Below are 25,526 nucleotides of genomic sequence, written 5' to 3'. Positions count from 1 at the left end.
GGGGTCCCTAGCGCTATAAAAAGCTGCGGCGAACCTAAATACCTACCTGCCTAACTAGCGTCACCTGTGACACTAATACGGCGATCAGAAAAATGATCGCTTATTAGGCTGGGTTCACACTGGAGCGATGCGGAAACGCCGCGAATCCGCGGCGGGTTCCCGCATCGCATGCCTCCCGGCGGCAGTTCACACTGCCCTATGCGAACTGCTGGGAGTGTCAGTGAAATGTTACTGACACCCCCAGATCAGTTCGCATATCGCAGTGCGATCTGCAAACTCGGATCGCATGGTGTGAACACCCATGCGATCCGATTCTGCTGCGGGCCAAAAAAAGGGTCCCGTGCGAATTTGCGGCGGGTGCGGCGGGTGTGGCGGGTGCGGCGGGTGCGGCGAATGGCTGAACTCGAATCGCACAGAGATCGGATGTGATTTGCACTGCAGTGCGGTGCGAATCACATTCGTTCTCATAAACCGCTGCAATGTGAACCCAGCCTTAGTGACACTGGCGACGGGGGGTGATCACGGGGTTAAACCTTTATTGGGGGGGTTAGGGGGGTACATTAGAACTAAAGGGGGCTAACCCTAACTGCCCTAACAGTTATTACAGTCACAAATGACACCAATGCAAAAAAAAAAAAAAAAAAAAAAAAAAAAAAAAAATGACATTGGTGTCACTGTGACTGGGGGGGCAGGGGTAATTGGGGGGGTGATCGGGGGGTAAAGGGGGGGTGTGAGTGTGCCTGGCATGTTCTACTGTGTGTGGGATGTGTTGGTGCAACTCACTGATCCGCTCTCCTCCGTGTCGGAACGAAAAATACCGACACGGAGGAGAGAATACATCACTTCCTCTCCTGTGTTTACATTACAGGAGAGGAAGTGATGTCACCGGGGATTTCCATTCGTCGGGAGCGATCGCGAGGGGGTGGCCATGAATGAATGGCCGTCCCCTCGTCCGGGATCGCTCCCGAACGAAAACCGACCGCCGCAGGCACCGGGCGGGGGCCCGATCGGGCCCCCGACCCGCGGGAGGCAAATCACGTACATGTACGTGCTTATGCCTGCCCGTGCCATTCTGCCGACGTACATCGGCGTGAGGCGGTCGGCAAGTGGTTAAGTATACAACATTCCTTACATAGTGTGAGCTTTAGATATAATGATTTTTTGCAGGGGTTCCCTGTGAAAAATCACATCATAGGTTATTCCAGAGTAAAAAGGTTCAGAAAGACTAGTTTAGAAGATGTCGCTAAACTTCATCACGGATCCTGTTTGTTTAATCTGCACACATTCGTGCTAGCAGGCATGAGCTTACCTTCTTAAAATCTTTTTTTTTTTTAATCAGTAAGGGCAGAGTAACTCAGAAAACTATTGTCCCCAATAAGATTGAGCAAATAGGTGGCAATGGGAAGTGTATACTTGGAGGACATCCAACTGGTCCCAGTTTATCTAATACAGGCAAGGATTACACGACTGTAGGACCCATGTCTGTTTCAGCTGTCATAAATTAACTGGTAAGACTGGTTCCTGTGTGCAGGAGAACGTTAGAAAAAAAAAAAAAAACAGAACAAATCTAAACACAGATAATTTTCTAATAAATATAAAATATTATTTACAGTAATTTACACATCGCACATTTGGAGGGACATCTGAACAACTAGCCCAAGCCTTAAGAATAATTCAGCTGTTGTGTGTTTGTGTGTGTTTTTTATTTTCACAGTGCAAGACTACTAATAGTTTAAAATGGCTCTGGTTTTATAAAGTTCCCATCGTAGTTTATTAGTACATTTCACCAGGTAGCATTTCCCAAACTTAAACTTTATGTTCTTTCTGAAAAACATGACGTTGGTGGCAGTTGATATGTGGAGAACACCGAATACCATGTCCACCAAATTCACCAAGAGGTTCTGCTGTCATATGATGGCAGAGCAGTAAAATAACTGACATGGTCTACAACAGAGGTGCCCAACCAGTGGCCCGGGGGCCACATGTGGCCCGCAGAGCCCTCTGATGTGGCCCGCGACCTCCTGCTCTGGGATAGAATAGAAAGAATACTATTATTAAAAGTCAGTTCATTACAAAAAATAACAGTGTATATATGGGCATATCTTTTCTGCAGTGTTTACTGGGCTGCTTTCAAACTGATCTGGAGGTGCAGATCAGTTTACCTGCAAGTTACCTGCACAGAGCCATAGAATTCTATTATTACCTGCGAGTTTGGTGAGCTTTCTGAAAGTGCATCAAACCTGCAGAATATAATAGAAGCCTATTACAAATTGCAGGAAAGCCAAAAGGTACACTGCGTTGCACACATGGTGCGGGTAAACCTCAGCACATCAATGTGAAAGCAGCCCTGGACCCCTTTCACACGGTCAGTCCGACAGTCCTACCAATTGGACCCTCCATTAACCTCTAAGTAGTGGCAGACATAAACCGACTTGTGTTCTATCTCCAATATGATCCGCCAAAAAGTATTGTGGGCTGCATTTGTGTCCGCTCTGCAAATGCAGAGTGGGCACGGACATGCCATCCACCTGCTCCGCTCATTCTGGCCCGTGACCTGTTACCAAGGCGCTTAAGTGGCCCTCGCTCTTCAAAAAGTTAGGGCAACCCTGGTCTACAAGAAATTGTAAACTCGAGGAACAACCTGAAAAAAAAAAAATATATATATATATATATATATATATATATATATATATATATGCACATGTATATATATATATATATATATATATATATATATATATATATATATATATATATATATATATATATATAATATATATACACATATATACACATTTGGCAGTACTATCATATATCATCGAAAGTAAACATGTCTTGGCATTTAAGTGAAGCATCAGCCAAACAGCCAAATACATATTGGGAACTGCTTTACCTTCCACAGAATCTCTAAAGGCCTGTGTCGATAACAAGCTTCTGAGATCATTCAGAATTGAATGCACTGATCCTGCAGTTGACCACCTTCTGACCTGCTTCAAGTGGGTTCTACATTACCATAGGGTTGTATAGAGATGCCAAACCTATGTGAAGCACACACAAACCTATTCACACAGGCCTAATTCTATTTAACCAGTCTTGTAATTTACTTGCCGCAGCCAAACTGTACAGTCACAAAAGAGAAACCGCTATTTTCTGGTTCAGCTTCTGCCTGTCGCTTCCTGCCTATACATTCGATAATGATTCGGCGCGATACCACCTGATTCATTGTCAAGTGGGCAGGCTGGTGACACAAGATACCATAAAACCAATACAGGAATACTGGAGTCATCTTCCCGACAACACAATCTGATAGAGGTCTGTAAATCACAAGACTGGCTCTACAGAAGAATAAATAATATGCAATCCCGTGCACTTATCTATTTATCCAAATTTTTCTTTAAAAGGCCTTATTTAAATACTTTCCTTAATTCTTTCTACTTAGTTAGTAAGCCCCTTAGTTTCTCTCGGATGTTGACAGCTTCACCCAAGTCTTCTGAGTTCAGGATCTTTGGCCATCTTGATTGACAGGTCGCATTTGCACAGGAGTTTGTCCTCTCTGGGACTGAAGTGTGTCTAGAATGTAAACTAAGCTGCATTTTCACAGCTCGGTGTACAGTCTAAAGAAAATTGTGAACAGATAGGCAAGTTTGTTTACTGCAAGAGACATAGCATGTCCCTTCTGCAATAAAAAGCCTGCTTGCAATTTTTGTAGTGATGGGCTCATATGCCTCCCTCCAGCAGAGAAATATACACGCTTATAGCAGACAGAGTTTGTATGTTGTCATCCATCTGCTTTGCATCCTCGGATCCATATCGGACACACGAGTTACGGTAGCAGCTATTAATAAGTAAGGTCCTAGAGTGTGTAGCCACTGTTAGAATGGAAAGAGTCTTTTCTTTAAGATATAAAGTACAGTTGCCAGAAACAAGGCAAGCGCCAGGAAAATGAGCAACTTGTCCGTCAGCTCACGGCGGTTATATTTGGTAATAAGTTTACGGCCAAGCTGGATGGTTCCAGACATGGATTTGAATTCTTCATTGGCCTCCTGGATTGTCCTGGATGAGGTGGCTGAAGAGAGAAAGAAGAGTTAGAAAACAGAACCCTATGAGAAAAACAAAATTCTTTTAAAAAAAAATCAGCCTTTTTTAATATTTTCTTTTTATAAAGCTCTATTCATTTTCCAATAGAAAAACATTCTACAACTTACATTTTTTCAATCTTCAATTTATCCACTCTCGCAGGGGCTTTCATATAATTTTCATTGATAATTATTACATCAAAAAATAAAATAAAAACAAAACAAGCATTCTTATTTTCTGTCAAATATCTCACTACTTTCTTTCTTGCCATTCCATCTATTGACTCCTTAAGTTGCCCAGAGGCTGTTGTAGGTTCTGCTATCCAACTTGCCCATACTTGCTCATATTTCTCCCCATAGGCTCTGTTACAGTACGTTTCCCTATATAATGGAAAATTATCGATCACTAAATGTTTCCAAAAGGCTAATGGAGGGACTTCTGTTTATTTCCAATTCAATACTATTGCCTTTCTTGCATAGAAGAGCAGTAGACTTACTTGTGTTCTCTTTGCTATAGTGGAAATATTATTCCCCACCAGACCTAAATGACAGATTTCTGCATCTTGTTCCAGAGCAACTGATGTCACTGTAGCAATTACCCCCATAACCTCCCTCCAAAATACCACTATCGCTGGGCAGGACCAAAATAAGTGAATGAAAACTCCTGGAACGTTCCCACACCTCCAACATTTCTGGGGGTTCAATGGGGATATTCTATATAATTTATGCGGTGTATAATAGCTTCTATGTGTTATCTTAAATTGTATGAGAGTTTATCTCAAAGTGACACGAATATCTGAAATGGAAATTCTCCTCCTCTAATTTTGGGACATCTCTTGTCCAACATACTCGTAACTTGCTTATATCTAGCAATGCAGTTTTTACTAAGTATATAAAATTGAAATTGATTTCCTTTCCCTTCTCCTAACTATTCATTCTAGTCCTGATTCTATCAATTGTGGGATCCCTGGAATATTCCAGCTTTCCATCATTCCTGCAAATTAGATCATTCTTTCCCCATGTACTAACTGGGATAACTTTTTGACCTTAAACTTGGTCCAGGCCCCTGGATCCTGAATGGAATCTAAATGGGGCAGCTGAGAGTTTCTCTGCAGTGGAGTGTTTTGGGATAAATTCTCCTTAGAGTGTTTCTCTACCGCTATACCAGCTCCCATACCTTTACTGTCGTTATCATCGAGGGGGTCAGGTCATAAACAGATTTCAACCCTCGAAACGGCAGTGCCTGGAGTGTTTCGATGGAGTGTACCACTGCAGCCTCTAACATTGTAGCAAAATTGTATTTATCAGGATTCAACCCCCCCCCCCCCCCCCCACCATAACCAGCTGTGCAGCTAGATAATATTAGCTGAAGACTGGGGAAGACCAATCCCCCTGCGCCAAAGGATGCATAAGTGTAGTCAAATTAATTCTAGGCAATTTATTTTTCTATAGAAATTAGGAAAAAATGCTGTGTAATTGCACAAAAAAAGACTGGTAACTATTGTGGTGAATTTCTAAATAAACATAGAAATTTAGGAAGAATCTTCAGCTTTATTAAATGTATGTATCCTAACAAGGACAGGGGCAAGGCCTCCCATGCCCTCAGTTTTTTCTTAAATTCTTGCACTACTTGATCCAAGTTTAACAAGAAAATCTTCAGCCTGTCGTGAGATTATTATACCAAGGTATTTAAATTCGGCTACCCATTGCAGTGGCAAATTTGGAGCTGCTGAATCCTGCGCTCCTTGATCAATAGGAAATAATAGGATATTTACCCCAATTTACCTTAAGCCCTGTAAATAGTGAATAGGTATTTAATAATGCTAAAGCTCTTTGCAACCATGGGCCTCGTTGCCCAGAAATAACAGCATATCGTCAGCATATAGGGTTATCCTCTCCTCCAGCCCCCCCCCCCCACCTGTAGGCCCCGTATACCATTCTCTGAGGCATGAATCCCATCTGAACTGAATCTAGAATGGTTTTTAATAGTTCTATTCTCAATGTTAATATTTTAATATCTATATTTAGTAATGCTATTGGCCTATATGAAGCGCATCATTTCGGGTCCTTCATTTCCTTATATATGAGGGCTATATGTACCTGTCTAATTGAATCTGGAAGGGCATCTTTCAGTAATCCACTTGTAAATATTTCCGCTAATTTTGGGGCTAAGAAGTCCCCACACATATAAAAATCCACAGGAATTCCGTCGGACCTGGGGCTTTTCCCTTCAGAAACATATGTATAATCTTCAAGATCTCCTCACTTGTAATTGGGCTAACCAATGTCCCTCTCACCCTATCCGACAACCACCCGAAGGCTATCTGGTCCAAAAGGTCCGACATCTCCCTCGGGCAGAAGTCGGAGGGGAGGCATACAAGGAACCATAATACCCCTAAAAGTCTCCAAAATCTCTTCAGGTTCAGTTACCATTTCTCCTTCTAGGGTCTTAATTTCTGATATAATTGTGTCTTGATGTTCCTGTTGCGCTAACATTGCCAAAAACCTACTACTTTTATCCCCCATTCAAAAAAAATTTGTCTATTTTTATATAATTAGAACCTAGTTATTTCCATGATATGTAAATGTAAATCCCTTTGTGTTGCCATAATTATATCAAAATTGATAATAGTAGGATCTACGCTATATTTTTCCTTCTGTCAATATTTTGATATACAGTGCCTTGCGAAAGTATTCGGCCCCCTTGAACTTTTCAACCTTTTGCCACATTTCAGGCTTCAAACATAAAGATATAAAATTTTAATTTTTTGTGAAGAATCACCAACAAGTGGGACATAATTGTGAAGTGGAACAAAATCTATTGGATATTTTAAACTTTTTTAGCAAATAAAAAAACTGAAAAGTGGTGCGTGCAAAATTATTCGGCCCCTTTACTTTCAGTGCAGCAAACTCACTCCAGAAGTTCAGCGAGGATCTCTGAATGTTCCAATGTTGTCCTAAATGACTGATGGTGATAAATAGAATCCACCTGTGTGTAATCAAGTCTCTGTATAAATGCACCTGCTCTGTGATAGTCTCAGGGTTCTGTTGAAAGCGCAGAGAGCATCATGAAGACCAAGGAACACACCAGGCAGGTCCATAATACTGTTGTGGAGAAGTTTAAAGCCGGATTTGGATACAAAAAGATTTCCCAAGCTTTAAACATCCCAAGGAGCACTGTGCAAGCGATCATTTTGAAATGGAAGGAGTATCAGACCACTGCAAATCTACCAAGACCTGGACGTCCCTCTAAACTTTCAGCTCAGACAAGAGGCCCATGATCACTCTGGATGAACTGCAGAGAACTACAGCTGAGGTGGGAGAGTCTGTCTATAGGACAACAATCAGTCGTACACTGCACAAATCTGGCCTTTATGGAAGAGTGGCAAGAAGAAAGCCATTTCTCAAAGATATCCATAAAAAGTCTCGTCTAAAGTTTGCCACAAGCCACCTGGAAGACACACCAAACGTGTGGAAGAAGGTGCTCTGGTCAGATGAAACCAAAAATCTAACTTTTTGCCCACAATGCAAAACGATATGTTTGGCGTAAAAGCAACACAGCTCATCACCCTCAACACACCATCCCCACTGTCAAACATGGTGGTGGCAGCATCATGGTTTGGGCCTGCTTTTCTTCAGCAGGGACAGGGAAGATGGTTAAAATCGAGGGGAAGATGGATGCAGCCAAATACAGGACCATTCTGGATGAAAACCTGTTGGAGTCTGCAAAAGACCTGAAACTGGGACGGAGATTTATCTTCCAACAAGACAATGATCCCAAACATACAGCAAAATCTACAAAGGAATGGTTCACAAATAAACGTATCCAGGTGTTAGAATGGCCAAGTCAAAGTCCAGACCTGAATCCAATCGAGAATCTGTGGAAAGAGCTGAAAACTGCTGTTCACAAATGCTCTCCATCCAACCTCACTGAGCTGTTTTGCAAGGAAGAATGGACAAGAATTTCAGTCTCTCGATGTGCAAAACTGATAGAGACATACCCCAAGCGACTTGCAGCTGTAATCGCAGAAAAAGGTGGCTCTACAAAGTATTAACGCAAGGGGGCCGAATAATTTTGCACGCCCCACTCTTCATTTTTTTTAGTTAAAAAAGTTTAAAAAATCCAATAGATTTCGTTCCACTTCACAATTGTGTCCCACTTGTTGGTGATTCTTCACAAAAAATAAAAAATGTTATATCTTTATGTTTGAAGCCTGAAATGTGGTAAAAGGTTGAAAAGTTCAAGGGGGCCGAATACTTTCGCAAGGCACTGAATACTGCGCTGTGATAATAAATTTCATCGAGCTGCCAACACCGCTTCTAGACAAAAAAGCATAAATGAAAATAGAAAAAAAAAAAATGTGTAGCGCTATGACACAAAGAGAATATTTGTTTTATCTGGGGTCTGGACCCCAGATGACGACTCCGTAGTCGAAACGCGTTGGATGGACTCCTCTGCAGACATCGCTGTTTCTCCACTCATGTACATGCCATTTTTTTATTTCTTCCAAATGTGAGTTTTTTATGCCTATTCATTAAAAAATCCTTTGACAATATTACGCTATGTTGTACCTTTGCTTTTATGGTTTTATGTACAAGATCATCACATCATCCCTCATTGGATATTAACGAACATCTCGCTTATGTGACGTGGTGGTGCAAGCTGAGGCCGTGGAGTATCCACACCTAGCGGGTGAATTCCATATATAAAGCCTATATGACTTGGGGGGCATACGCCTGACTAAGTCCAAGTCTTTCGGTAAGCCTCCCCCAGTTTCACGGTGGTGGTGGTGATGCATGTTTGAAGAGTACACAATTTTCTTTGGAAGTTGTCTCTTGGAAAGTTGATTCCTCTACAAATCTACTATTGGTCTTTATTTTGGGACCTACTTGGCACCTGCACATTTTTTTGTTAATTATTCATGATTAACTATCATTTATAGCCAATATTATTTTTTCCACTAATATTTGCAATTTATAGGTTCATTCAACCGCTTAAAAAGTGGTTTATGCTTTTTCACTATTAGGGAATATGGTTTCTCTTGGTTTAAGATTTATATGCTGATACGTATAATTTTTTTTTAAAACAAATATTCCCTTGTTTTTGTCATAGCGCTACACATATATATTATTTTTTTTAAATATATTTTTCCTTCTGCAATTCTATTTGTTTGTAATACCTGTATCTTAGCCTTCTCTTTCTTAGTAACCGCCGCAATACTTGAAATGTATTGTACTCGCACATATGCTTTGAAGGCATTCCAAACAATATCCAACAAGGATGACCCAGCATTATTTTCCCAGTATTCCACTAACGTTGATGAAATTTTTTCCGCTATCTCTGGGTATAGCACCCACTGGGGAGCCAATCTCCACAATGATGCGTTTTTCAAAGTGGGGGTGCGTATTGACAAAAACAGAGGAGAGCGGTCCGAAAGACCACTTGGTAAATATGTAGCTTCTACAATATCTGCTACCAATGCCAGATCTGCAAAAGCTAAATCTACTCAAGATGAAGTTTTATAGGAAGTGGAAAAGCAGGAATATGTTCTTTTTTCAGCCATTTCCTGAACTACAAACACTCACTAAGAAGGACTGACTTATTTCTAAAGACTAAAATCCCTGCAGGTCCCTTGATCACACTACCCTACAGCCCAAAGTGCTGCTTCCCACACAGTGTTTTGGGCTGCAAAGCCATGCAGCAGGGGGCGGTGTCTATACATGATGCATAAGATCACACAGCTCTGGAATGCAGTGAAAACACTGCTTTGTGGTGCGAACATAACACACAGAAAACTATTGTTTTCTGTGTGTCATTGCAGCTACTTTCGTTTTTCCATGAGGAAATACTCAGGTAACGACATACAGTGTGAATGAGTCCTAAGTACATACGGTGATAACGTTGACTTGATGTTTACACCACAATTTCGATGCAGAGAGGTGCTGAACCAGGAAATAATTGGGTCACTTGCTCTAATGCACTGTGCTGCAGATGTAAGCTACAAGAATGGCTGATCAGAACAACAAACCTTTGCTTATAGGTATGGTCAGGTGAAAGTGTAATGTTTTATAGATAGAGTGTTGAGTGGTTAGAACCTTTGTCAGGTTTATATTGTTGCCTGTGTCTCTGCTAGGAAGATTCACTTTCTAATTGTGCCGGTGAGCATGGGACTAACAGGGAGGAAAATCCAAATATTTTCAGTGGTCACTAAGGATAGGAATAAAGAGGAAATGCTTGTTCTGTTGGCAACTGTTGAAGAGGGCAGTGAGAGTTTTCACTTCTCGTATCTACGGAACACAATTTAAGAAAGATCGTCCTAATGAGACACAGTTGGCAAAAAAAAAAAAAAAAAAATACACACACACCTTGCCAGGGGTTTTAACCATTCCACACACTATTCAAAACTAAAAAATAACACACAGTTTGGGCTTTGGATATACTTTAACCATTTAGGGACCGCCCAAACTGCTACAGGGCAGACCTGCTGTGCAGAATTTACGCATTTATACCACCACCTAATGGATGCACTGCCGCCGGGCCACTTCACACAGGACCACCTATGGGTACTGGGCAATGGATGTCTACCGGCACCTCCCGATCGTTGGGCAGAGACACCGAATGGAGCTCTGCTTATGTAAAGAAGGCAGATCTCCATTCTGACAGTGGGGAAGTGATGGATTTTTTGTCCCTGCAAAGCAGGAAATATAATCATGTTCCCTTAGTAAAAGCAGCACACAGTTTACAGAAAACCACTGGCTAGGCACACAGTTAACCCTCTGATCGCCCTAGATTGACCCCTTTCCCAGTGTCATTAGTATAATGACCATGCAGATTTTTAGCAGTGATCACTGTATTGGTGTCACTGGTTCCCACAAAGTGTTAAAAGCGTCAGTTAATGTCAGATTGGCCACCACAATATCGCAGTCCCACTATAGGTCGCTGATTGCCGGCATTACTAGTATGAAAAAAAAAAAAAAAAAAAAAAAAAATTCCAGTATATATACACACTATCGTTTGTAGACGCTATAACTCAATATATGCTTATTGGGTTTTTTTTTTGACAAAAATACGTAGCAGAATACATATTAGCCTACATTTATAAAGAAATTCTTTTTGGGTTATCAAATACCACCAAAAGAAACCTATATTTGTGGCAAAAAATGACATATATTTTATTTGGGTACAGACTTGCATGACCGTGCATTTGTCGGCTAAAGTAATGCAGTGCCGTATCGCAAAAAATGGCCTGGTCATGGGGGGGGGGGTAAATCTTCCGGAGATCAAGTGGTTAAGGGTTATATTTAAGGAAACATATTTCTATTGTAGGCAGCATGATGGCTTCGTGGTTAGCACCTATGCCTTGCAGCTTTGGGGTCCTTAGTTTGAGTTTCAGCCAGAACACACTATCTGCATTGACTTTGCATGGGTTTCTCCTGGGTACTTTCCTTCCTTCCAGTCCCAAGTCATGCAATTGGGAAGGGTTGAAGAAAGACCTGGCAACTCACCTTGTAAAAAAAAAATCACCAAGAAAATTATAGGAAAAGGCTTTAAATTAAGCCCAAAACCAAAAATGTAATATATTAAAGCTTACCAATCATTAGATATGGTGGCTGCATTTGTTTTCTTTTTTAGGTTCCCACCCCACTCTGTTTTCACCTGTGATCTGGATGGTAACACACCTCCTGTATCAGAGTGCTCCCCTCCAGATAAAAGAAGCACAGGTGCACCTTTGGACAGCATTTGTGGGGGGAGAGGAATGTTCGATGTACTACCGTGTTTCCTAGAAAATAAGACCTAGCTTTATTTTCCAGAAGGGCTGAAATATAAGCGCTACCCCAAAAATAAGCCCTAGTTTAAAATGCGTGTAAAATCCCACAATCCACTCTATTACAGTAGAATATAATGCACAATGTGTGTGTTTCTGTAATATAATTGTGGGGAAGGGAGTTCCGGCGGGTCACAGAATCGCAGATCGGCGCGATAATGAAGGTATGTGGCACAATTATATTACAGAAGCACACACATTGTACATTATATACTACTGTAATAGAGTGAATTATAGGATTTTACAAGCCTTTTAACTCTGTTCACACGGGATTCCTGTCAGGCAGGGAGAGAAGACAGCATGTTACATGGTAAGACCTACCCCGAAAATACGGTATCAAATTTAGATATACTACCAAGCTGAAGCCAAACTCCAGCTCACACTGGGGTTACTGAAATAGTTACAGCAATAGTTTTTTTTTTTCCCCTTTTGGGTTAAAGGGTTTACATGAATAAATAAAAGCTGATCATTGTAAGCAACCCTGTCAGTCATAAATGGTTTGACCCAACACTCCAAACTGCTACATTCGCATTGCAGCTTGTTCTTTTGAAAAACAACAATCTTACTAGCCAGATCATCACATGAAAATAAGGAAAGAAAACCTAAAAAATAAAACAAATGTAGCCACTACATCAATAAATAGGTAAGCTTTTGGAGTTTACTGCCACTTTAAGGGTATCACAAAAAAACATATTTCTTTTGTAGGTGTAGTGAATTACATTTCGAATGTGGTACAACATTCTTGAGGTGTGCCCTTATTATTTTTCAACTTTCAAAGTAATTGACACCAAAATGTCCACAACCAAAAAGTACGATGCCAAACTTATTATGCCAAAAATAGCACAGTGAATTAGATTGCATTCACACCTACATAAAATGAGGTGTGAAGGTAGGTAGCCTCAGATGTCAATTCACATATTCAAATGCAATCTTAACCACCTGCCTACAAGGCACTTTACCCCCATCCTGCCCAGGCCAATTTTCAGCTTTTAGCGCTGTCACACTTTGAATGACAATGGTGCGGTCGTGCAATGTTGTACCCGTATGAAATTTGTATTTTAAATTTTTTAAATTTTTTTTAACTGATATAGCTTTCGTTTGGTGGTATTTAATTGCCACTGGGTTTTTTATTTTTTGCTTAAAAAGACCAAAAATTTTGAAAAAAAAAAAAAAAACTTTTTTTATCGTTTTTTGCAAACAGGAATTTTATTTTTTCCCTTCACTGATGTGTGTGTTGATAAGGCTGCACTGATGGGCGCTGATAGAGGACACTGGGTGGTCACTGACTGGCAGCACTGGTGGGCACTGTTGGGATTGCACCAATAATCAGTGTCCCGATTATCGGTGCCAATGTCCTTTTAACACAAGCCGGTTACGGGCTCTCTCCTCTCCCCTCACGCTGTCAGCGTGAGGAAAGACAAGCAGATAACTGGCTTGTGTTTACATCCTGTGATCAGCTGTCTTTGGCTGACAGCCACATGGTAAAGGGCCACTGTGATCGGCTCTTTACCCCGATCTGTGATCAGCTGCGTGCGAAGGACTTAGCGATCACAGAAAGCGGCACGCGGCCAAATTGATAACGGGAGGACGTCCAATGTATGAGCTCCCAGCAAAGTAAGCCTGCGCTATAGCCGTCTTTCAGCTATAGAGCGGGCAGGAGGTGATTAAAGAGGATCTTCAGGCTGTAAAAAAAAAAAAAAAAATAGCAAAGTCAGTGGCTACAAATACTGTAATGTACTGTAATAAAAGGACACTTACATGTCCAAGGCTCCAGCGTCCTTACTTGGGCCAGTTCTTCACTGGTCTTCAAGTCCCCGACATCTTTAGTGAGGAAAGTCGGCTGTGACTCCTTGTAGCTTCACAGCCGACTTTTCACTGCCCATGTGCTGCTCTACCCGAATGGTCCCACAGCCTCCTGGGACCTGGGACGTGTCCCGAGAGGTTGCAGGCAGGGGGCAAACTCCTTGTGGAATCGCACAGGCGATCCACCTGGAAGTAGGAGCGGGTACCTACCAAAACTAGGTATCCACTCCTGAGCCGACCCACCAGAATTTTTTTTTTCCCCAAAAGTGTTATAGGAAGGGGGAGGAGGACATAAAGCAGAACTTCCCTTTTAGGGTGAAGTTCCACTTTAAGTATTATCCCTGCAGCACTAATGTATTATTTCTATTTAAAAAAATAAATAAATAAATAAAATAAAAAAAAGACAACCCAAGAGGGATTATTTACTAAAGGAATAGAGACTGTTCATTTGGTAAGTGAATGTTCCTGGGGATTAGTGAAGCAAATAAAACTGTCTTCACTTCAGTTAGCCAATTATTTGCTGCTTTTTTTTTTTTTTTTTTTTTTTTATTATTATTTCCCTTGCACATGATGGGTACTCAAAGAAAAAAGCATTTGTTCATTTAGTAAATCAATCCCAAAATCTTCTGATACACTGCACAGACAGAAGTGTCAGTGGGCAAAATAGGACATCTGTGGATTATACAGTAGGTACACTCAGTATATTGAACAGGTGGAGCTCGGGAACATCTATTCCCTGATCTTCCCTGCGATATATGAACCTGGAAGCAACAAGGATTTTGTCACTTTCAGTTTAAATTCATTCATTCCCTGGCTACTGTAGCTGGGTAAGCAATTAATCAAGCAATATATGTGCTTTATTAGCTGCAGTGGAGGACAGGGGAGAAATTGGAGGTCTAATTCACGTGTATATAAACTGTAATTGCACTTGAGGTATCACCACAAACTTCGGAGTGAGTGCAATAATTATAAAGCCAAAATTCACAAAAACTCCAAACTGATAACATGTAAGGGCTTTTAAATTGTCACCTACAGAAATCTTGGGTTCCGTAATTTTTTTTTGCCATTTCACAGGCACGTACAATACTAAGGCTTGATACATTTGGTGTCCATTTACTTGAGGCAAACCCATCTTTTACCCAAAATTAGATATTATATTGTGTTTGTGTGCACTAAAGGTCCTTTTAATGCATTTTCTGATAAAATGAGTTTGATAAACTGAAGCCCAAATATTGTGTGGCATTAAAAAAAATTGCAACTGTTGCCATCCTTATCTTCATGACCTCTGTTTTCATAAAATTATATAACCTTTTGGGTTTTTAAGTAATTTTGTAGCAAAAAAAATGCAGATTTTAACCACTTGAGACCCGCACTACGTCTATTGACGTCATGGGGTTTCGCTGGTTATATCTAAATGATGCCTGAGTCCACAGACATCATTCAGATATTGCCGTTTTCAGCCGGCGTTTCCCTACACCATAAGAACGATCATAGCGGCTGTTCCGCCGCTCGATCGTTCTTACGAGCGGCGGGAGGGGACCCCCCCTCCCGCCGCCCTCCGGTGCTTCTACCGACTCACCGTTTCCATCGGTGAGTCGGTCACAGGATCCGCCGGCCCCCGCAAGTTACCATAGAGATTTCCGGCGGACTAGATTGTCCCCGGAGTCTCTATGATCGTTTGGAGGCCGGGCACGATGTTATGACGTCACGCCCGGCCTCGGTATTCAAATTAACGGCGCCGATCTGGCTAGGAAGCCATGATTGTTTTTTTTTGTTTTTTTTTTATTCTTCCCAGCCTAGAGGTGAGATGTGGGGTCTTATTGACCCCATATTTTACTGTAAATAGGTCCGATCGTGCCATATTCTTATTACAAGGGATGTTTACATTCCTTGTAATAGGAATAAAAGTCAATTTTTTTGAATTTTTTTTTTTAAGTGTAAAAAAAAAAAAAAAATTAACAAAAAAAAAAATTAAAAAAAAGTAAAGCGCCCCTGTCCCCATGAGCTCGCACACAGAAGCGAACGCATACATAAGTCCCGCCCACATATGAAAACGGTGTTCAAACCACACATGTGAGGTATCGCCGCGAACGTTAGAGCGAGAGCAATAATTCTAGCCCTAGACCTCTTCTGTAACCCAAAATATGTAACCAGTAAAAAAAATTTAAAGCGTCGCCTATGGGGATTTTTAAATACCAAAGTTTGGCGCCATTCCACGAGCGCGTGCAATTTTGAAGCGTGACATGTTGGGTATCTATTTACTCGGCATATCTTCATCTATCACATTATGCAAAAAAATTGGGCTAACTTTACTGTTTTTTTTTTTTTTTAAGCATGAAACGCGTTAGAAAAATTGCTGCGCAAATACCGTGCGAGATAAAAAGTTGCAATGACCGCCATTGTATTCTCTAGGGTCTTTGCTAACAAAAACATATATAATGTTTGGGGGTTCTATGTAATTTTCTAGCAAAGAAATTAGGAATTTTACATGTAGGAGAGAAATGTCAGAATTGGCCTGGGTCCGAAGTGGTTAACATACGTGTGAAAAATGTACAGTAAATACCGCCCTGGACTTAAAGTGGTTAATGTTTTGAAGTACATAAAAATATAATTGTAAAGCATGTGATGCTGGAAGTCAGTTTATTACACTCAGCATATACTGTAGTGTATGTGATTCAAGTATGGCCATACCTAGAGTATGCATAGTTATTTCACTTTGCTGCACCTGCTGAGCCATCATGCGGCTGACACTCATTAGGCTCTCCGTGATGTTGCTTGTGGACTCTGTTAGGTTTTCTTTGGTTACTTTTCTGTGGGGCAGAAAAATATAAAAATGTTATATTTGTTTCTTGCATGCAACTTTCCATGAGAACAGTAGACATAGCATACTACTACACATCATGCTAACTGTATGGTATTATTGTTAGGTTTCTTCACAAGTCTGCATCAGGTTTCTATCTTCTATATATTGTAATTTATATTGTAAAGCACAGAAAGCTGTTATATATAAGCGCTATATAAATCCTGTAGAATAATAACATGATGATGATGATGATGATGATCTAGACCAGCCTTTCTCTATTTTTTTTATTATGCAGGAATCCTTTGAAAAGTTTTCAGGTTTCAGGATCTCCACTAAAATATCAACAGCTTTGGGGGGGACATGATGGGGTCCAAGATGGGGAGCGGACATGTGATTGAGCAGCTCCAGCTCAGGAATCCTTAAGTTGGATCAGTGCACAAATACTTTGTGGTGCCTCTTTCTTTCCCCTTAGTGACAGGGGGCCCCTGGGTATGGAAGCCATCACTGCCTGTAAGTCTACCCTGACTAAGAAGATATATCAGATCCGCCTAGATGCCTTCAGGGGCTGCATGGGGGAGGCGGAGCAACAGATCTCTGTGATGAAGGATGTTAAGAGGGATCATACTGTGTACACATACCCTGAAGGTAAAAGGTGAAACATCTAGAATCCCACACAGAGGATACCGAAAACCGCAACAGGCGTAATAAACTGCGTATCCTGGGGTCACTGGAGGGTGCAGAGGGAGCGAACCAATTTTCATCTTACTTTGCTGTGGAGAGAGCCCATCATATGCCCCCTGCCAGGGGCTTCTCCATGTACTTTCAATTTTAAAATTACTGAACTTTCGTGAATGGGACCTGATGCTTCGGAAGGCCCGAACCTCTGAAGACCTGCGTTATGAGAATGCCAAGCTCATGGTCTTTTCAGACTACTCCATGTCTAAGTAAGACCTTTAAATCATATTCGCTCCCATCTGCGAGACAAAATATAAAGTATAGTATGTTAAACCCGGTGAGGCTCAGAGTCCAAGATGGCGGACATGTGCGGTTTTTCACCTTGCTGGAGGAAGCGGTCTCCTGGCTGGAAATGTTTATGGGTTTTTGGACTTTTAAGTTACCAGTTTCTTTTGTTTTTACATAAAATGCACAATTTAGCTGTCATTTTGATGCACATAGTACTAATTAATGCAATGTTTGAATGCTGCCAATCCATCTGGGTACATAGGTATATTAATTTCCTGGTCAAAAATGGTTCTTCCTTGTTGGCATGGCTAACTTTAATGTAGTTTCATGCAACACGAGAGGGCTGAACTCTCCTGTTAAGAGGTCTTTAGTATTTAGTTTCCTAAAGGACCATAACCCATTATATATATATATATTTTTTTTTTTTTACACACACACACACACACACACACACACACACACACACACACACACACACACACACACCTTTCAAGAAACTCACCTAGTTTGCAGTGAAACGCTTAGCCTAAAAAAAACCCCGGGTGAGATTTCAGTATCATTCTAGTTAGTGTGAAAGTCGTTACATTTTCATATATTACACTTGGAAATGGAAACAGGTGGATGGTATGTGCAGGGCCAGATTAAGAACATCATGGGCCTGGTGCTGGGGATTTTGGTGGGGCCTTTTATAAACAATAAATAAATAAAAATGCTAACTATGTTTTGTTATAACAAATTCAATTAAAGAGAGAGAGGGAGGATGAGAGAGAGAGAGAAAGGGGATGAAAGAGGTGTGAGGGGTAAGGGAGGGAGGATGAGAGAGAAAGGGGGGATGAGAGAAAGAGGATGCACATGAGCATGTGTGGGAATGACATCAACACAGCCTGGCCAAGGCAAGTGACCGAAGGCACAGAACCCAGAAGGAAGACCGGGTGAAGATGGAAGTGCCGCCGGATTGATCACAGCACAGCACTGGAGGGCTCAATCTGACAATTTAAGTGTACCCTAATGTGCTAATATGCTGTGCATACTTGTACATCATGGCATAACCTACCCCAGGGCCTCTAAAAAGTAGTAATTTTAGAAAAGTTTACTACTGCTTTAATATCACAAGAGCCTCTCATGGGGCCCCCTACTGACCCTGTGGCCCTTGGGCAGTGCCTAAGTGCATAGTTGTCAACATTTGAAAAATAATTTCAGGGACACTTTTTTTCTACAGGTGCTATATTTAGAGTAGCTGACATCCCCCGTGTTCCTCTATATATCACAATAGTAATTACAAAATTAAATAAGTACTAATAATGGGGCAGAACAAATATGAGGATTGTGAGATTTCCTTTAGTTGAACTGACAAAAGTGCCCATTCTAGAGCTGGTAACATTGAGGATATTCAGCATAATTTTAAAGAACAGTTTTTGTGGGTAAGAGGCATAGGGGAGGAGTATGGATGGTATAAAAGTGGGAAGTATGTGCAGGTGAGGGAGAGGAATGTGGAGGGTCTAACAGTGGGCACTATGTACAGGAGAGGAGTGTGGAGGGTATGGCAGAAGGCAATATGTACAGGAGAGGAGTGTGAGGGGTATGACAGTGGGCAGTATGCGCAGCAGAGGAGTGTAGAGGGTATGACATTGGGCACTATGTATAGGAGAGGAGTGTGAAGGGTATGACAGTGAGTAGTATGTACAGGAGAGGAGTGTTGGAGGTATGACAGTGGGCACTATGTATAGGAGAGGAGTTTGGAGGGTATGACAGTGAGTAGTATGTACAGGAGAGGAGTGTGGAGGGTATGACAGTGGGCACTATGTATAGGAGAGGAGTGTGGAGGGTATGACAGTGAGTAGTATGTACAGGAGAGGAGTGTGGAGGGTATGACAGTGGGCACTATGTATAGGAGAGGAGTGTGAGGGGTATGACAGTGGGCAGTATGCGCAGCAGAGGAGTGTAGAGGGTATGACATTGGGCACTATGTATAGGAGAGGAGTGTGGAGAGTATGACAGTGGGCACTTGTATAGGAGAGGATGATGAAGTAATTTGGGAAGGAAAAATGTAAAGGTTTGTGGAAGGATGTTTAGGGGCTGTGTAGTGGTTAAGCGGGCCATACATGGATTGAAATTACACCAATTAAGCAGAGACCAGCCATAGTCGATCTATGTATGGGCTAGCTGGTTTTACACAAGTCAACCTATTAACCGACTTGAGTACAACCAGCCTGTCAGGTTTTCCCCAAAACAATCAGTGCTGCCAGCTATAGTTAGCAACACTAATCATTGTATTCACTGGCAGAACACAATAACACTGCAGGAGTGATTGCCCCATTCACAGGTCAGCAGGTGAGAGGGTGTGTGGGGACAGGCTGGGGGGAGATACTAGTCAGTCCGTGGGTAGGCACTGGTTAGTATCAGAGCCAGATACACACAGGTTACATATGCTATGATCGTTAGAGCGAGAGCAATAATTCTAGCACTAGACCTCCTCTGTAACTCTAAACATGTAACCTGTAAAAAATGTAAAGCATCGCTTAGTACACAACAAAAAATCGTGATAACTTTAGTGTTTTTTTTATGAATTAAACAGTTTCTTTCCAAAAAAAAAAAAGTTTGAAAAATTGCTGCGCAAATATCGCGTAACATAAAAAGTTGCAAAGACCACCATTTTATTTCATAGGGTGTCTGCTAAAACAATATATAATGCTTGAGGGTTCTGAGTAATTTTCTAGCATAAAAAAAAATTATGATTTTTACATGTAGGAGAGAAGTCTCAGAATGGGCCTGGGTGGTAAGGGGTTAATTATCATAAGTAATATACAAATAATTATTATAAGTTCTGTGAGTTCATCCTCTCAGTCTGCTGCAGAGTAGTCCAGCTTGTATTTATACTGCTGCTCTGTATGGAGCTTCTAACAGGCTGCCCAAGGAGCCCCGTATCTCCGGAACCATAGATGATAGCAGCCCCATATTTTAACCAGTATTGGAGTGGGTCTTTAACTACCTACCCCCCAAATCTGGGGTCTCTGTGACTCCTGATCGCCGAGCTACAATCCTAGAAGTCAATCTTTTTTTATTTTTTTATTTTGGGCAAATGGGCCTATCTTGAGAAAGGGGCCTGGAGCTGCAGCTCCAATAGCCCCTATGTTAATCCGGCCCTGGGTATGTGTTCATACATGCTAACATAGAGGGTCTAGAATTGGTGTTAGGGGGCCTAGATCTACCACCTCCAGCCTCATCTAGATTACTTCATAATATAATTTCTCTGTTGGCCACCTATGCTATGGATAACATACTTATAGTGGATGACTTTAACATGCCTCTGGATCCTGGAGTGGATAGACTTCTGACAGGGGTCCCCCTTCAGATCTGTCATCTTGGGTAGAGACCTATGGTCTTATCAATGTCTGGAGGTGGAAAAATCCAAATCTAGAGCGTATGCATGCCATTCTGCCACCTATAAGACATTTTCTTACAAGAGGCCCTCTCCTTTCCAGGGTTCAATGGGCTAAGATTCTGCCTAGAGGGATCTCAGATCATGGCCCAGTTTTGGTACAGATCTCCCTTTCTAACAACATGCATGACAAGCTGTGGAGACTTTCTAGATTCTAGATCGCGGATCCTGAGGTAGATGGTGCCTTTCAGCTACAGTTGCTCGCATATTAGGGTATTAACCCTGACACTGCTACGGAGGCACTCGCCTGGGATGCCTTTTAGGGATTTCAGTAGAGATCAGTGCCAAATTTTTCGGTATTGACTGACACACATACAGCCAGGCTAGACTCTTCTATTACCCTAAAAGAGGTCCAAACGGCTATCTCTTCTCTTCAAACTGGGAAAACCCCAGGACCTGACTGCTTTTCAGTGGAGTTCTATAAGGCCAATGCGGATGAATTAGCATCCCGCTTCCACACTATGCAAGTGAATTCATTGCGGGAGGTGACTACTACTCACAATGTCTGAGGCGAAGATAGTTGTTGTGCCCAAACCGGGTAAGGATATGGAATAGAGTGCCTCTTATAATCCCATTTCACTACTGAATGTGGATACCAAGTTTCTCACAAAGATCCTGGCCTGCTGATTGAACAAGGTTATCAGAACTCTGGTACATTCTGACCAGTCTAGCTTTATGCCAGGCAGAGGGAAGGACATAAATATTAGACAGCTGTTTACCCATATTGATATAGCGACAGAGGATTGCAGGGAGTTGCAGCTTCACTTAACGCTGAAAAAGCAGTCGACTCTGTCGAGTGGGAATATCTCTGGAAAATGCTGGAGTGTTTTGGGTTTGGGCATAAATTTATTTATTAGGTGAAGATGCTACACCAGAGCCCACTGGTTAGAGTAAGGGTCAATTGGGTGCTTTCAGCCCCTTTCCCTCTATCCAGGGGGGACAAGCATGGATGCCCACTTTTCCAAGGATTGTTTGCTCTGGCCATTGAACCCTTGGCGATTCTCCCATGCCATAACCCTGGGGTGAAGGGAATCCCAGTAGGGCCTCTGCATGAAAAGCTGAGTTAGACTTACCAGTAACTCCTTTTCTGGGAGTCTTCCAGGACAGTCCATGAGACCTAGGGCTCCCCCTACCAGGACAGGAAAAACATTTTAATAAAAGGCGGTCCTCCAGACTTACCCCTTCAGTATTCTCGAGAACCGCAGGACATCCCTGTAAAACATATGCATAAAAAAAAACATAATTCAAGACATCTGGCTGTTCTGGAAGACTCTCAGAAAAGCAGTTACTGGTAAGTCTAACTCAGGTTTTCTCAAGGTATCTTCCAGGACAGCCCATGAGACGATGAGCCAGAACTTACCAGTCTAGGGAGGGACCACTGCTTGGAGGAACTTTCGACCAAACGCCAGCTTCTGAGAAGATAAGAGGTTCAGGCGATAATGTTTCACAAAGGTCAAAAAACTGGACCAGGTGGCTGCTTTACACATTTGTTCTGGTGAGGCGCCAACCCTTTTGGCCCAAGAGGCGGACAAGGCTCTTGTTGAATTCACGTTGACAAATGGCGGGAAACTTTCATAACCCTGTAGGATTCAGTAATTGCCTGCTTTATCCACCTAGCTATGGTGGTCTTGGAAGCTCCCTTACCCTTATGGGCTCCAGAAAAAAAGAACAAAGCGTCTGATCTTCTAAAGGCTTTGGTGACCTCTAGGTAGCACAAAAGAACTCTGACGTCTAGGCAACTGAAGCTTTTCTCTTTCTCACCTTTAGGTGGTGTACCGAAAAACATTGGCAGCACAACATCATGGGATCTATGGAAGGTACTGGCTACCTTAGGCAAAAACCCTGGATCTGTCTTGAATACAACCCTATCATCAAAAATTGTGAGGAAAGGTTCTCCAACTGAATGGGTCTGTAATTCACTGACCCTGCCAGCTGACGCAATTGCGACTAGAAAAATTGTCTTTAGTGTGAGTAATTTCACTGATACATCCTTCAGGGGCTCAAAGGGAAAACCCACTAGGGCTTGAAGAACTAGAGACAGGTCCCAGGTAGGATATGCTCTGACAACCACAGGTTTGGACCAATGATAGACTTCAAAAATCTTGCTATGACAGGATTTCCCAAGAGAGAGTACTGTAGGAACACACTAATGGCCGCAGCCTGAACTTTTAAAATAATAAGGGATAGAAAGACTCTTGTTGGCACATTCCTGAAAAAAAATCCAGAATAGACAGAACGTCATAAGAAAATCTCTGATTTTCGGACAACCAATAGTTGAATTTCTTCCAAACTTTGGAGTATATGGCTCTTATAAACGGCTCCCTACAATTAACCAGGGCTCTGACCACTTTGTCTGAGAATCCCTGGGAGATTAATATCTTTTCACACACCAAGCCATTAAGTTCAAGGATGCCACCTGTGGGTGCAACACTGGACCCTAACAATAAGTCTTTTCTCTTTTTGACTGGAGGCTCTGATGCTAGAGCCTGCAGAAGAGAAAACCAATGCATCTTGGGCCAAAAGGGGGCTATTAAGATTAGATCTGTTCTATCTAACAAACTTTCGGAGGACTTCCGGGATAAGTATGATAGGGGGAAAGACGTAGCAGAGGCTGAATGGCAAGGGATTCGCTAGTGCGTCTATTCCCAGGGACCAATCCCCCTGAATTCAGGGAAAATAATTTCTCTGTCTTTTAGGTGAATAGCTGCAATGGAGGCTAGATTCACCTCAGCCCATGATAAGATTTTCTGGGCTACTGTTGGTCAGTGTGGAGGGCAGGAGCTCCGTTCCTTCCTCTCATCAGTCTGGGAATAGCTTCACTTTACTTCCTGTAATGCAGCTAACCCAGGCTGCGGGAATCCAGTTCACTGGATTCGGGGCTTCACCATCCTGCTCCCCCAACATCTACAGTGGTCCTGGCCCTCTCCAGGCACTGACGGGAAAAACAGCCACTTCAACCCCCAGGATGAAGTATGGTTTCTGGGCGGGGGGGGGCAGGGTCCCTCCCTAACCTCCAACTGTATTACTGGTCTTCGGTACTCGTTACTCTACACCAACGATTCAGTCAGCCTACTCAAAACCCAGCAGTCACACTGGAGGGTGCCCTTCTAGGCTCCTATGCTGAGTTGACTAATTTAATCTATCGCTGACCTAGGCTTAGCGATTGGGTACAGTCTAGGGGAATTTATAGGAAGGATGTCACTTTCTCACCTCAGCTGTGGCAACTCACCCAGATCCCTGAGCCTCAGTTGTGGGTGGTTAGGGAAGTTGTGGCCTTAAAACATGTTATCACAGATAGGGGAATCTCCTCCTTTGCTGTGTTGAGAGATACATTTGCTTTGCCTGTATCTACATCCTTTTGCTATTTTCAGCTACACCATGCTCTTTGGGCCCAATTCCAGGAACTGATTACTCTGAAGCCTGATCGGGTTGAGAGGTTGTTGACATCTAGGCTACAGGACAAACCATTATCTTCCCTATACCTTAGGTTGTCAGACTCATAGGGCTTTTGACAAGTGGAAAGTTGACATACTGGAACTTAACCCTGTTAACTGAGAGGACTGTATGGGCTCTTATATTACCAATGTGATTTCAGCTAGAGACCGCTTAATCCAACTGAAGTTCCTTGACAGGGTCTATTACACCCCTCAGAGGTTGGCAGCCATTTACCCTCAGGTTAGTTCCACCTGCACTCATTGTCTCTACTCTACTGGAACCTTTTTTAATATGGCGTGGAAATGCACAGCTATCTGTTCATACTGGGAGTCAGTGATTGCCGATTTGAATGTGCTATGTGAGTGGTCTCTGCAGCATGAGCCACGCTTGGGGTTACTGGGTATTTTGGAAGACATTGTAGCCTCTAGACATATTAAGTTATTCTTATTTTTTTTACTTTATTATGCACGTAGGGAGCTTCTACAGCGATGGAAGCAGCCCACTCCAAACAGGCTCACTGGTTGGATATCTGCAATAAACGTGGTCTTGCCATTGTACAAAATATTCTATTGTCCCAAGAAATTTGACAAGGTTTGGTCCCACCTGGATTGATGCTCATGGTCCAGCTGAAGCTACCGGTTTAAGTTTACCCAGACGGGTAAACTCTTTTCTTTTTTTGAGGTTGGGACTAGGAAATGAACTGAGTTATTCATCTTCTTTCTCACATTTTTTTCCCTGTTCCTCTCCCCCCACACTGTAGAGGGATATGCGCAGTTCATATTTCATGTCTAAAGACTGGGTTCACACTGAATTTGCATGTAACTCACAGCAGGGGTCATGTGCATCCCTGTTCTCTGTTTCAGGGACAAATCAGGCCCACATTTTTGCCTGAATTTGGACCTGGAATGGAGCCAAAGACACACAGGACTCTTCTGAAACTGTGCGCCACAGCCACCCCAGAGATGTGTGAACTGGCTCCATTGAGAGCCGGTCACACTCTCCTGTCATGTGAATTGGATGTGGGGAAAAGCGCATCCAATTCGCATAAGTGTGAACCCAGCCTTAAGGTAAATTAACTTGTTCAGTAGGTTATAAAGAGGTTTAATTAGAAGAACTGAATGTGCCCAGTCCCTTTTTCCCCTTTCTCCTTTAAAAATAAAAATAATTTTCACTGATACTCA

The 25,526-nt window shown here is 42.1% G+C and overlaps 1 protein-coding gene across 1 annotated transcript in view; it reads right to left on the bottom strand.

Annotated features, from left to right (window-relative positions):
* Window positions 1-2,763: 2,763 nt before the first annotated feature.
* BNIP1 (BCL2 interacting protein 1) overlaps window positions 2,764-25,526 on the bottom strand; it is a 39,861-nt gene continuing 17,098 nt past the window's right edge. The window contains exons 5-6 of the mRNA XM_077472818.1: window positions 16,397-16,515; window positions 2,764-4,066 (exon numbers count right to left, since the gene is read on the bottom strand). Of these exons, the coding sequence (XP_077328944.1) occupies window positions 3,873-4,066; window positions 16,397-16,515 (313 nt within the window). The 3' untranslated portion in view covers window positions 2,764-3,872. The remainder of the gene's footprint in view (window positions 4,067-16,396; window positions 16,516-25,526) is intronic.

This window comes from Lithobates pipiens, unplaced genomic scaffold (genome assembly GCF_037356315.1).
Source record: "Lithobates pipiens isolate NorthernLeopardFrog02 unplaced genomic scaffold, aLitPip1_a1.2 Scaffold_8, whole genome shotgun sequence".
Taxonomy (NCBI): domain Eukaryota; kingdom Metazoa; phylum Chordata; class Amphibia; order Anura; family Ranidae; genus Lithobates; species Lithobates pipiens.
This window is presented reverse-complemented; position numbering and strand designations above follow the sequence as displayed.